This window comes from Mustela lutreola, chromosome 2 (genome assembly GCF_030435805.1).
Source record: "Mustela lutreola isolate mMusLut2 chromosome 2, mMusLut2.pri, whole genome shotgun sequence".
Taxonomy (NCBI): domain Eukaryota; kingdom Metazoa; phylum Chordata; class Mammalia; order Carnivora; family Mustelidae; genus Mustela; species Mustela lutreola.
Window position 1 is genome coordinate 221291182 of NC_081291.1, and position 10467 is coordinate 221301648.

Consider the following 10467-nt stretch of genomic DNA (forward strand, 5'->3'; position numbering starts at 1 on the left):
TCTACTTGGTCAGCGGAACTGCTCACAGACACGGTGTCCACGCAGTCAGTTGGACTGCTTATAGACAGGGTGTCTACACAGTTAGCCAGGCTGCTCACAGACTGTCTACCCGGTCAGTCGGACTGCTCACAGACGGGGTGTCTACAGTCACTCAGACTGCTCATAGACAGTGCCTAGTCGATCAGCTGGACTGCTCTCAGACGGGGCATCGACACAGCTGGACTGCTCACAGACGGGCTGACTACCCAGTCAGCCAGACTACTCACAGACAGAGCACCTACACAGTCTGCTGGACTGCTCCATACCGGGGTGTCTACACGGTCAGCCAGCCTGCTCACAGATGGGGCATCTACATGGTCAGCCAGACTGCTCACAGATAGGGAGTCTACATGGTTAGCTGGGCACCACTGCCCAAGGGTGGGGGCGGGGGTGGAGTCGGAGGTGACAGGAGTCTTTACCTCGGGAGGCTTCTTTACACGTGTACACAGTGCAGGGACAATGCCCGATGCTCTGAGACCCTCCAGATCTCGGGGAGCCCTTCTGCGGGCAACTCCCTGGCCCCGGACACCCCATCACTGTCATGCCTCCGACCCAGACGGTCACTGCCCTCAAAAGCATCACTGAGGACCCGGGGCAGGCCTCCCCCGCTGTCTGGCGGATGGCGCCGTGGCTGCGGGGTGCCTGGAGAGAGGGTGTCTGCGAGGTGAGGGCCTGACTCGCAGGGACAGGACACCCGGGACGGTGACAGGCGGCCGGCGTGGGGTCTGCAGGGACCAAGGATGAGGCAGAGCTGTGCACAGCAGGTGCTCTGAGAGTCCCTCTGAATTTCCCATCACGTAGCCCGTGACCTCACGATAATGGACATTTCCAGTTCCGCGGATCCGTGATCCCGCCGCAGGAAGGACCCCCCACCCCCACAGTGCTCTTCTTAGACTACTTCTCGGTTCTCAGACAGCTCCCTCTGGCACCCCGGTGTGCCCCGGCTCCCTTGTGCTGATGACCGTGCACGCTCTGGGCGTCCCCCACCTCCCGCCCAGGGCGGCCCCAGCATCCTTGCTCTTGGGTGGCCCGGGGTCCCACCAGGGGCTGAGCCCACGCTGTCAGGGGCACGTTCTGGGCCAGGTGTCCCGACCCGGCACAGTGCAGGCTCCACGCAGGGGCACACAGGAGGGCAGCCACCCGAGGCTGTGCCACGGAGAGGCTCTGTCTGTGCCGTGGCCCCCAGGACATACCGCACACACGGCGGTCCTCCCGGAACACCTGCACGACTCGGTCCCGGTCCCTTCCAGCCACTAGCGGCGCCGCCTGCTCCGTGGGCATCTACACGGCCAGCAGAACTGCTCACAGGCGGGGCGTCTACACCGCCGCGGGCTACCGTTGCCCGCGGAGAGAAGGAGTCGGAGGTGACGGGGCTCCAAGCCCGCAGCCCAGTGCCCCTCTTCCCGCGGCCGCCTCCTCCGCGGCCGCCCTTCCTGTCCCTTCTCCCACGCCCCTGGGATGACGTGAGCCCCCGAACCAATCCAGGACGGCTCCGGGGGCAAGACTCTCAGTTCGCCCCGCCTGGGGAGCTGCCGTGCCTGCAGGGCTGTGTTCACCGGTTCTGGGGATGACGGTGTGGACATCTCCGCGAGCTACGAAAGTCACCCACAAAGCCCTGTCCCCTGAATGGGAGAAAGAGGAGCCCTACTCGTCTGTAGGGCGTACACTTTAATTTTGAGACTGGGTTGGCTCTGCATATTGGTTGCTGAGCAGGGGACCTTTTTACCTAAAAAGGGTCAAACCCCAAATTTAGGGATTCGTCCTCAGTCCCCCCAGAAGAGTAAGAAATAACCTCGCTGCTTCAAGGGACCAAGGGGGACCAAAGGAAGCCCAGGGCGCAGGGCCCCTGAGCTAGGAGCTCCCACTCGCCCAAGAGACCACCCTAGAGTGGCCGGTCCCCCCGGGTACAGACATCTGGTAACCTGTGGCCTCTCCGCAGAGGCAGCGTTCATGGATTCTGGGAGCCACGAGCAGAGGAAGCAGTTCAGGGACAGGCCCAAAGGAGAGACGGTGCACACACTCGGTGGGCTTCAGATCACTCTGGGATTTATTAGACTTTTGTGCGGGGGCTGCAGAGCTGGGCACCCTGCACCAACCAGAGACACTGGGGCGACTCTCCGCCTGGGTACCAGGGATCAAGTGGCTTTGCTGTAAGATGGTCTAGTCCAGAAGGTCTGAAGTGGGTGATGTCTGGGCTGCCTGGTAGGAGCTGGGAGAGCAGCTACCCCTGACCACATGGAGGAGGGGTCCTAGGAGGCCGTGGGCTCAGCAGCAGGTAGGGGTGCCGCAGGGGACAGGTCTGCAGAGCAGGGTGGAGCAGGAGGGCTGGCAGCCCCCAGAGGACTGGCAGGAGGGAGCCACATACACAATGGGCTTGCAGCTCACAGGCAGGCACACGGCTGGTTTGCAGCTCATGGGCACACACACGGCTGGCTTGCAGCTCATGGGCACACACACGGCTGGCTTGCAGCTCACGGGCACGCAGCAGGACTTCTGGCAGGAGCTGGGAACACAGCAGGACGTCTGGCAGGGGCTGGACATGCAGCAGGACGTCTGGCAGGGGCTGAGCACATAGCAGGACGTCTGGCAGGAGCTGGGCACGCAGCAGGCCGGCTGGCAGCCCGTGGAGCAGCTGGACTGGCACATGGTGGCGTGGGGCTGGAGTGGAGTCAGGGTGGAGGACGGGGCTGGTCTGGAGGCTCCTTCCCCAGGCAGCCTTTATACCCGGGCTGTGGCATCCTGGCAACAAGCCACACGGGGGCCTTCCTCCTGGTGGCCTGATTGTTTTCCTCTTCCTCCTCCTCTCCTGTGCGTCTCTTCCTGGAGTGTCCTGGTGGAAGCGACTCTGTTCAGGAGACTCTGTGACAGCTGGAGGCTCAGCGTGACCCAGCAGCCTCATGATTTCTCGACCCAGCCCAGGTAGGATGGTGAGGGACCATCGGCTGGGGACAAGGGCCTCCATATCAGGATGCTCCAGGTCCTCCCCGAGCTCACATACCCTGTCCTCTGTCCACACAAGCACCGCCCTGCTTGCCAGACCGGGGATCCCTGTTTTGATTGGGAAACCCCGTCACCCAAAAGGTCTTCCCAAGGGACCAGAGCCCACGGGCTGGGCTCCTCACTGGGGACAGTCGTGGCCATGGCATCCACCATGTCATCTGGTCCCGGCTTTGTGCCAGGTGCCACGTTATCTCTCGTCACCTGCTACCCATGCAGGTTAAAGGTAAGCTGAGGAGCAGCACGACCTAACAGGTGGGAACTTGTGGGTCCAGTACCTAGCACCACGCCGCCTCCCTCGGAGAGAGGTGCCGCCCAGAGGAATGCCTGCATGCTGGTCTGGGCACAAGGGCTGCCGCCCTGAAGCACCAGCAAATCCCTGTAGGCCCCCAGAGGGGTGCAAGGGTCGGTTCAGACATCATTCATTCTACTCAAGACTTCAAGGTCTGATTGGGGAGACAGGGAGAAAAAGGATTTGTTGACAAATCCTCAGGACAGTGGAAGATGATGAGCCTGCAGTCTCAGTGGACCACAAGTGCTAGAGAGTCAAGGGAGCCTGCAGTCTCAGTGGACCACAAGTCCTAGAGAGTCAGACCAGCCAGGTCAGCATCAGGCTCCCTACTCACCCCTTGTGCCAGGAACAGATGGAAGAGGCCCCCAGGAGCAGAGCAGCAGCAGAGGCCCGGCAGGCGAGAGGAGGAGCAGGTCTCTACCTCTCCACAGCCGCTGGCTCTGTCCCAAGTTAGCTCTACCCCAGGGAGGTGGAGACGGAGCAAAAACCTCAGGGGGCCTTTAAAGAGAAAGGGGCTGGGTTGCAAGCCCACCTTGACCCTTAAATCCCTCAGTCTGCCTGAACTTACTGAAAACCTGTACCCATTACTTGCTCGTTTGCAGGGAAATGTGACCACCTGCACAGCTAAATGAACAGGGACCTCGGTGGATTCTTCACGGCACAGAGTTAAAGACGTGGAGGAAGCTCCCACCGCATCCGTAACCAAAGACTGAAGTGCAGGGTTGTAGACTCCCGTGGACACCAGCAAAGCCCAGTGTCGCCAAAATAGTGCGTGGGAGGGATGGGGGGGCGCTGCAGGACGCTCCCTGGCTCTGGCCCAGGGGCTCCAGAACATCTAGGACCTTCTGGCGGCTCCTGCAGGAAAGTCGGTCACAGCTGGAAAAGGCATGGCCGGCCACTGGTGGCCAGGCTGCTCCCAGCCAGGACGTTTACATGGTCGGCTGCACTGCTCACAGACGGGGTGTCTACGTGGTCAGTCAGACTGCTCACAGACAGTGTCTACTTGGTCAGCGGAACTGCTCACAGACACGGTGTCCACGCAGTCAGTTGGACTGCTTATAGACAGGGTGTCTACACAGTTAGCCAGGCTGCTCACAGACTGTCTACCCGGTCAGTCGGACTGCTCACAGACGGGGTGTCTACAGTCACTCAGACTGCTCATAGACAGTGCCTAGTCGATCAGCTGGACTGCTCTCAGACGGGGCATCGACACAGCTGGACTGCTCACAGACGGGCTGACTACCCAGTCAGCCAGACTACTCACAGACAGAGCACCTACACAGTCTGCTGGACTGCTCCATACCGGAGTGTCTACACGGTCAGCCAGCCTGCTCACAGATGGGGCATCTACATGGTCAGCCAGACTGCTCACAGATAGGGAGTCTACATGGTTAGCTGGGCACCACTGCCCAAGGGTGGGGGCGGGGGTGGAGTCGGAGGTGACAGGAGTCTTTACCTCGGGAGGCTTCTTTACACGTGTACACAGTGCAGGGACAATGCCCGATGCTCTGAGACCCTCCAGATCTCGGGGAGCCCTTCTGCGGGCAACTCCCTGGCCCCGGACACCCCATCACTGTCATGCCTCCGACCCAGACGGTCACTGCCCTCAAAAGCATCACTGAGGACCCGGGGCAGGCCTCCCCCGCTGTCTGGCGGATGGCGCCGTGGCTGCGGGGTGCCTGGAGAGAGGGTGTCTGCGAGGTGAGGGCCTGACTCGCAGGGACAGGACACCCGGGACGGTGACAGGCGGCCGGCGTGGGGTCTGCAGGGACCAAGGATGAGGCAGAGCTGTGCACAGCAGGTGCTCTGAGAGTCCCTCTGAATTTCCCATCACGTAGCCCGTGACCTCACGATAATGGACATTTCCAGTTCCGCGGATCCGTGATCCCGCCGCAGGAAGGACCCCCCACCCCCACAGTGCTCTTCTTAGACTACTTCTCGGTTCTCAGACAGCTCCCTCTGGCACCCCGGTGTGCCCCGGCTCCCTTGTGCTGATGACCGTGCACGCTCTGGGCGTCCCCCACCTCCCGCCCAGGGCGGCCCCAGCATCCTTGCTCTTGGGTGGCCCGGGGTCCCACCAGGGGCTGAGCCCACGCTGTCAGGGGCACGTTCTGGGCCAGGTGTCCCGACCCGGCACAGTGCAGGCTCCACGCAGGGGCACACAGGAGGGCAGCCACCCGAGGCTGTGCCACGGAGAGGCTCTGTCTGTGCCGTGGCCCCCAGGACATACCGCACACACGGCGGTCCTCCCGGAACACCTGCACGACTCGGTCCCGGTCCCTTCCAGCCACTAGCGGCGCCGCCTGCTCCGTGGGCATCTACACGGCCAGCAGAACTGCTCACAGGCGGGGCGTCTACACCGCCGCGGGCTACCGTTGCCCGCGGAGAGAAGGAGTCGGAGGTGACGGGGCTCCAAGCCCGCAGCCCAGTGCCCCTCTTCCCGCGGCCGCCTCCTCCGCGGCCGCCCTTCCTGTCCCTTCTCCCACGCCCCTGGGATGACGTGAGCCCCCGAACCAATCCAGGACGGCTCCGGGGGCAAGACTCTCAGTTCGCCCCGCCTGGGGAGCTGCCGTGCCTGCAGGGCTGTGTTCACCGGTTCTGGGGATGACGGTGTGGACATCTCCGCGAGCTACGAAAGTCACCCACAAAGCCCTGTCCCCTGAATGGGAGAAAGAGGAGCCCTACTCGTCTGTAGGGCGTACACTTTAATTTTGAGACTGGGTTGGCTCTGCATATTGGTTGCTGAGCAGGGGACCTTTTTACCTAAAAAGGGTCAAACCCCAAATTTAGGGATTCGTCCTCAGTCCCCCCAGAAGAGTAAGAAATAACCTCGCTGCTTCAAGGGACCAAGGGGGACCAAAGGAAGCCCAGGGCGCAGGGCCCCTGAGCTAGGAGCTCCCACTCGCCCAAGAGACCACCCTAGAGTGGCCGGTCCCCCCGGGTACAGACATCTGGTAACCTGTGGCCTCTCCGCAGAGGCAGCGTTCATGGATTCTGGGAGCCACGAGCAGAGGAAGCAGTTCAGGGACAGGCCCAAAGGAGAGACGGTGCACACACTCGGTGGGCTTCAGATCACTCTGGGATTTATTAGACTTTTGTGCGGGGGCTGCAGAGCTGGGCACCCTGCACCAACCAGAGACACTGGGGCGACTCTCCGCCTGGGTACCAGGGATCAAGTGGCTTTGCTGTAAGATGGTCTAGTCCAGAAGGTCTGAAGTGGGTGATGTCTGGGCTGCCTGGTAGGAGCTGGGAGAGCAGCTACCCCTGACCACATGGAGGAGGGGTCCTAGGAGGCCGTGGGCTCAGCAGCAGGTAGGGGTGCTGCAGGGGACAGGTCTGCAGAGCAGGGTGGAGCAGGAGGGCTGGCAGCCCCCAGAGGACTGGCAGGAGGGAGCCACATACACAATGGGCTTGCAGCTCACAGGCAGGCACACGGCTGGTTTGCAGCTCATGGGCACACACACGGCTGGCTTGCAGCTCACAGGCACGCAGCAGGACGTCTGGCAGGAGCTGGGCACATTGCAGGACGTCTGGCAGGAGCTGGGCACACAGCAGGACGTCTGGCAGGGGCTGAGCACATAGCAGGACATCTGGCAGGAGCTGGGCACACAGCAGGCCGGCTGGCAGCCCGTGGAGCAGCTGGACTGGCACATGGTGGCGTGGGGCTGGAGTGGAGTCAGGGTGGAGGACGGGGCTGGTCTGGAGGCTCCTTCCCCAGGCAGCCTTTATACCCAGGCTGTGGCATCCTGGCAACAAGCCACACGGGGGCCTTCCTCCTGGTGGCCTGATTGTTTTCCTCTTCCTCCTCCTCCCCTGTGCGTCTCTTCCTGGAGTTTCCTGGTGGAAGCCACTCTGTTCAGGAGTCTCTGTGACAGCTGGAGGCTCACCCAGCAGCCCCGTGATTTCTTGACTCAGTCCAGGTAGGATGGTGAAGGACCATCAGCTGATTACAAGGACCCCCATATTAGGATGCTCCAGGTCCTCCCCGAGCTCACATACCCTGTCCTCTGTCCACACAAGCACCGTCCTGCTCGCCAGAACGGGGATCCGTTTTGATTTGGAAACCCCGTGACCCAAAAGGTCTTTCCAAGGGACCAGAGCTCAGCTGCTGGGCTCCTCACTGGGGACAGCCGTGGCCGTGGCATCCACCATGTCATCCGTTCCAGGCTTTGTGCCAGGTGCCACATTATCTCTCATCACTGACTAGTCATCAGTCCTTGCCTCCATCCTAGGGGTAGGGGTAGCCCACGTACTCGAATGCGCGACTGGATTCCGTGATGCGTGCGCGCTCTCCCACTGCGGCCAAGAAGCAGGCGTCTGAAGCTCAGTTTCTGGGGTCTGCGGTCATTACCATTGCGCCAAATTATGCTGGGGTTTTAGGGGTTTTCTGGGACTATCGGATCTGTAAGTTAGAATTAAAAAACAAACAACCAATCAAAACAAATGTGGGGACACACCTGGGTGGCTTAGTCGGTTGAGGATCTGACTCTTGATCTCAGCTCGCGTCTTGATCTCAGGGTTGCGAGTTCAAGTCCTGCATGGGGTTCCAAGCTGGGCATGGCGCCCACTTGAAAAAAAATGGGGGAATTGTCCATAATTTCTGCTTCAATTTCATTCTCTTCTTCTCCATGGGCTGAAACAGCTTCTTGTTGGGCTGCTTGATATTGTCCATAGACCCCTTCATGATTCTTTTTGTAAAATTTTAAAAATATTTTATTTATTTACTTGACCCAGAGAGTACAAGCAGGGGGTGCGGCAGGCAGAAGGAGAGGGAGAAGCAGGTTCCCCGCTGAACAGGGAGCCCCATGTGAGGCCCGATCCCAGGATCTCTAGGATCATGACCCGAGCCGAAGGCAGACACTTAACCGACTGAGCCACCCAGCCGCCACCCTCTTCATGATTCTTAATTCTGTTCTCTCTTCCTCCAATAGGGTGATTCCTACTGATGCGTCATCACATCGACAGTCTTTCTTATTCTATCGTCCGGGACCGCGAGGCCTGGACTCACGCTGTGCGGTCTGCACTTGTGCACCTGCGCCTGCTGCTCGGTGCCTGTACCGCAGGATTTCCCACTGTTTCGGGAACGTGCGCATCTCTGCCCCGGTGTCCTCACGCCCCCACGGCTGCTTCTGCTTGGAACCCTGCCCCTCCTCCCACCCCAACATCCCCCACGTCGTGCCTGATCAGCATCGCCTCCGCACACAGGTCCCCAAACCACTCGCCAGCACCCCCATTCCTGTCCACCTACTGAGCTCGTTTTCCTTCCTGGGGCTCAGCCCACCGTGGCATCACTTCATGCGTTAACTTCCATGTTCTCGCTTATTCATTGCCCCATGAGGCTCACGAGGCTAGGACGTCTCTATAGCCAGCACACAATATACATTTGTTGCATAATCAGATCAATGACTGTATAGATTACTAGAAGGCAGAAGTTGGTCAACTTTCTATACAGGAAAGAGAGTAAGTATTTCAGGCTTTGCAGGGGCATGGTCTCACTCATAACCACTCCACATTATAGTGCAAGCCCTAGACAGCATGTAAGCAAATGAGCGTGGCTGTTTCCAATAAAGTTTTATTTACAAAGCAAGGAGAGGGCCAGATTTGTCCCACAGACTGCCCTGGTTCCCAGTTTGCAGATCCCCAGTCTAATGTTTTCCTGTGCCAAATAGAAGCTCAAGAAGCATTACTGCCTCAAAGCCACCACCGACGGCTGTGAGACAAAAAGAATAAAGGATGCGATCCCCAGTGGGGCCAGCGGTGCTGTGTGCACAGTACTGGTCTGGAGAAACGGCATGAGCCCCACGTAAAGCCAAACCAGAACATCCTGTTTACAGAAGAAGGAATCAGCCTCTCAGCCAAACTCATTATAGTGGAGCAAAACACAGGGAGCGCATCCCACGACAAGATGTTGGGGAACAACTATGAGGAAGTCAACAGCTGTGCTTCTGTGTTGCCGGGACGCCTACTGCCTGGGTATAAAGGCCGCCCCGGGCAGGAGCCTCCAGAACTCACCGCCCTCCTCCCTGACTCCACTCCAGCCCCACCATGTGCCACACCAGCTGCTCCACGGGCTGCCAGCCAGCCTCCTGCTCCCCTAGCTCCTGCCAGACGTCCTGCTACGTGCCCGTGAGCTGCAGGCCCGCCCTGTCCGTGAGCTGCAAGCCTGCCGTGTATGTGGTCCCCTCCTGCCAGTCCTCTGTGTGTGTGCCCGTGAGCTGCAAGCCCCTCGTGCTCATGGCCTCCTCCTGCCAGTCCTCCGGGGGCTGCCAGCCCTCCCGCCCCACCCTGCTCTACAGACCCGTCTCCTGTAGCACCCCGTCCTGCTTCTGACCGGGATCCCCCCCAACTGCTCCTAGGGCACAGGGGGCCACATCTGCGACCCTCCTGGGGCAAGTCTTCAGTGGCCTCTGGGTTCTGCCCAGGCAGATGAAGAACGTGCCCAGTGGACCCTCAGAAGCCCATGGCAAGGATGTGGCAGGATGACCCAGGCCCCTCTGTGACCCAGCATATGCCCTTGGAAGGACTAGTTTCCGGGGTCCTCTGCCTCCAGCGGGAACCAGCCCTGTGTGATCCAAATAAATCATGCTTTCCTGATGCAGCTTGTCCCTGGTTTATCTTCATGTATTTCCAAGTTCTTTTCTTGAAGATGTATACAGCCATGAGCACAGCAGCCCCTCCTCAAAGAGCCCTCCCTCCAACAGCTCAGCTGGAGGTGGGGAGGGGGTCTGTGGAGGGTGCAGGGGGAGGTGCCGTTCCCACGTCCAGCACCTGAGACTCACCTAGTAGATGGGGGAGGGCAGCAGAAAAGCTACCCCCACGGAATAGGGGATGGGAATCAGAGCATGACCACAGGGAGGGCAGGGAAAGCTCACATAAACCCACCCCAACTACAGAGTGAAGTCTGGCCATTGCAGGGAAGAGCAGCAGGAAGGGAGAAAGCCTCACCCTCTAAGACCTGGGCACACAGGGCCCGCTCATGACTGACCTTGGACTAGGACAATGGAGCCCTCCTGGCTCCCACTCAGCCTGGCTGATACCGCTGCAGGAGCAACAGCAGTCATGGAGTGGGGGTTGGGTAGGGAGGAGGCAGGCATGTGGAGAGGTCCCCTCCATGTGCCAGGCACACAGGGACAGCTGAA

General features: G+C 60.2%; 3 protein-coding genes across 3 annotated transcripts; 1 reads left to right on the forward strand and 2 right to left on the reverse strand.

Moving 5' to 3' along the window:
- Positions 1-2152: 2152 nt before the first annotated feature.
- On the reverse strand, positions 2153-2832 carry LOC131826008 (keratin-associated protein 12-1-like). The gene has a single exon (XM_059165302.1). The coding sequence runs from the start codon at positions 2683-2685 to the stop codon at positions 2305-2307; it is 381 nt and encodes a 126-aa protein (XP_059021285.1). The 5' UTR covers positions 2686-2832; the 3' UTR covers positions 2153-2304.
- A 3615-nt stretch (positions 2833-6447) lies between these two features.
- On the reverse strand, positions 6448-9377 carry LOC131826009 (keratin-associated protein 12-1-like). Its single transcript, XM_059165303.1, has 2 exons — positions 8577-9377; positions 6448-7730 (listed from the first exon to the last, which is right to left on the reverse strand). Exon 2 carries the CDS (start codon positions 6979-6981, stop codon positions 6631-6633), a length of 351 nt encoding a protein of 116 aa, XP_059021286.1. The 5' UTR covers positions 6982-7730; positions 8577-9377; the 3' UTR covers positions 6448-6630.
- LOC131826010 (keratin-associated protein 12-1-like) lies at positions 9374-9835 on the forward strand. Its single transcript, XM_059165304.1, has one exon. It carries the CDS (start codon positions 9374-9376, stop codon positions 9656-9658), a length of 285 nt encoding a protein of 94 aa, XP_059021287.1. The 3' UTR covers positions 9659-9835.
- The last annotated feature ends 632 nt before the right edge of the window (positions 9836-10467 follow it).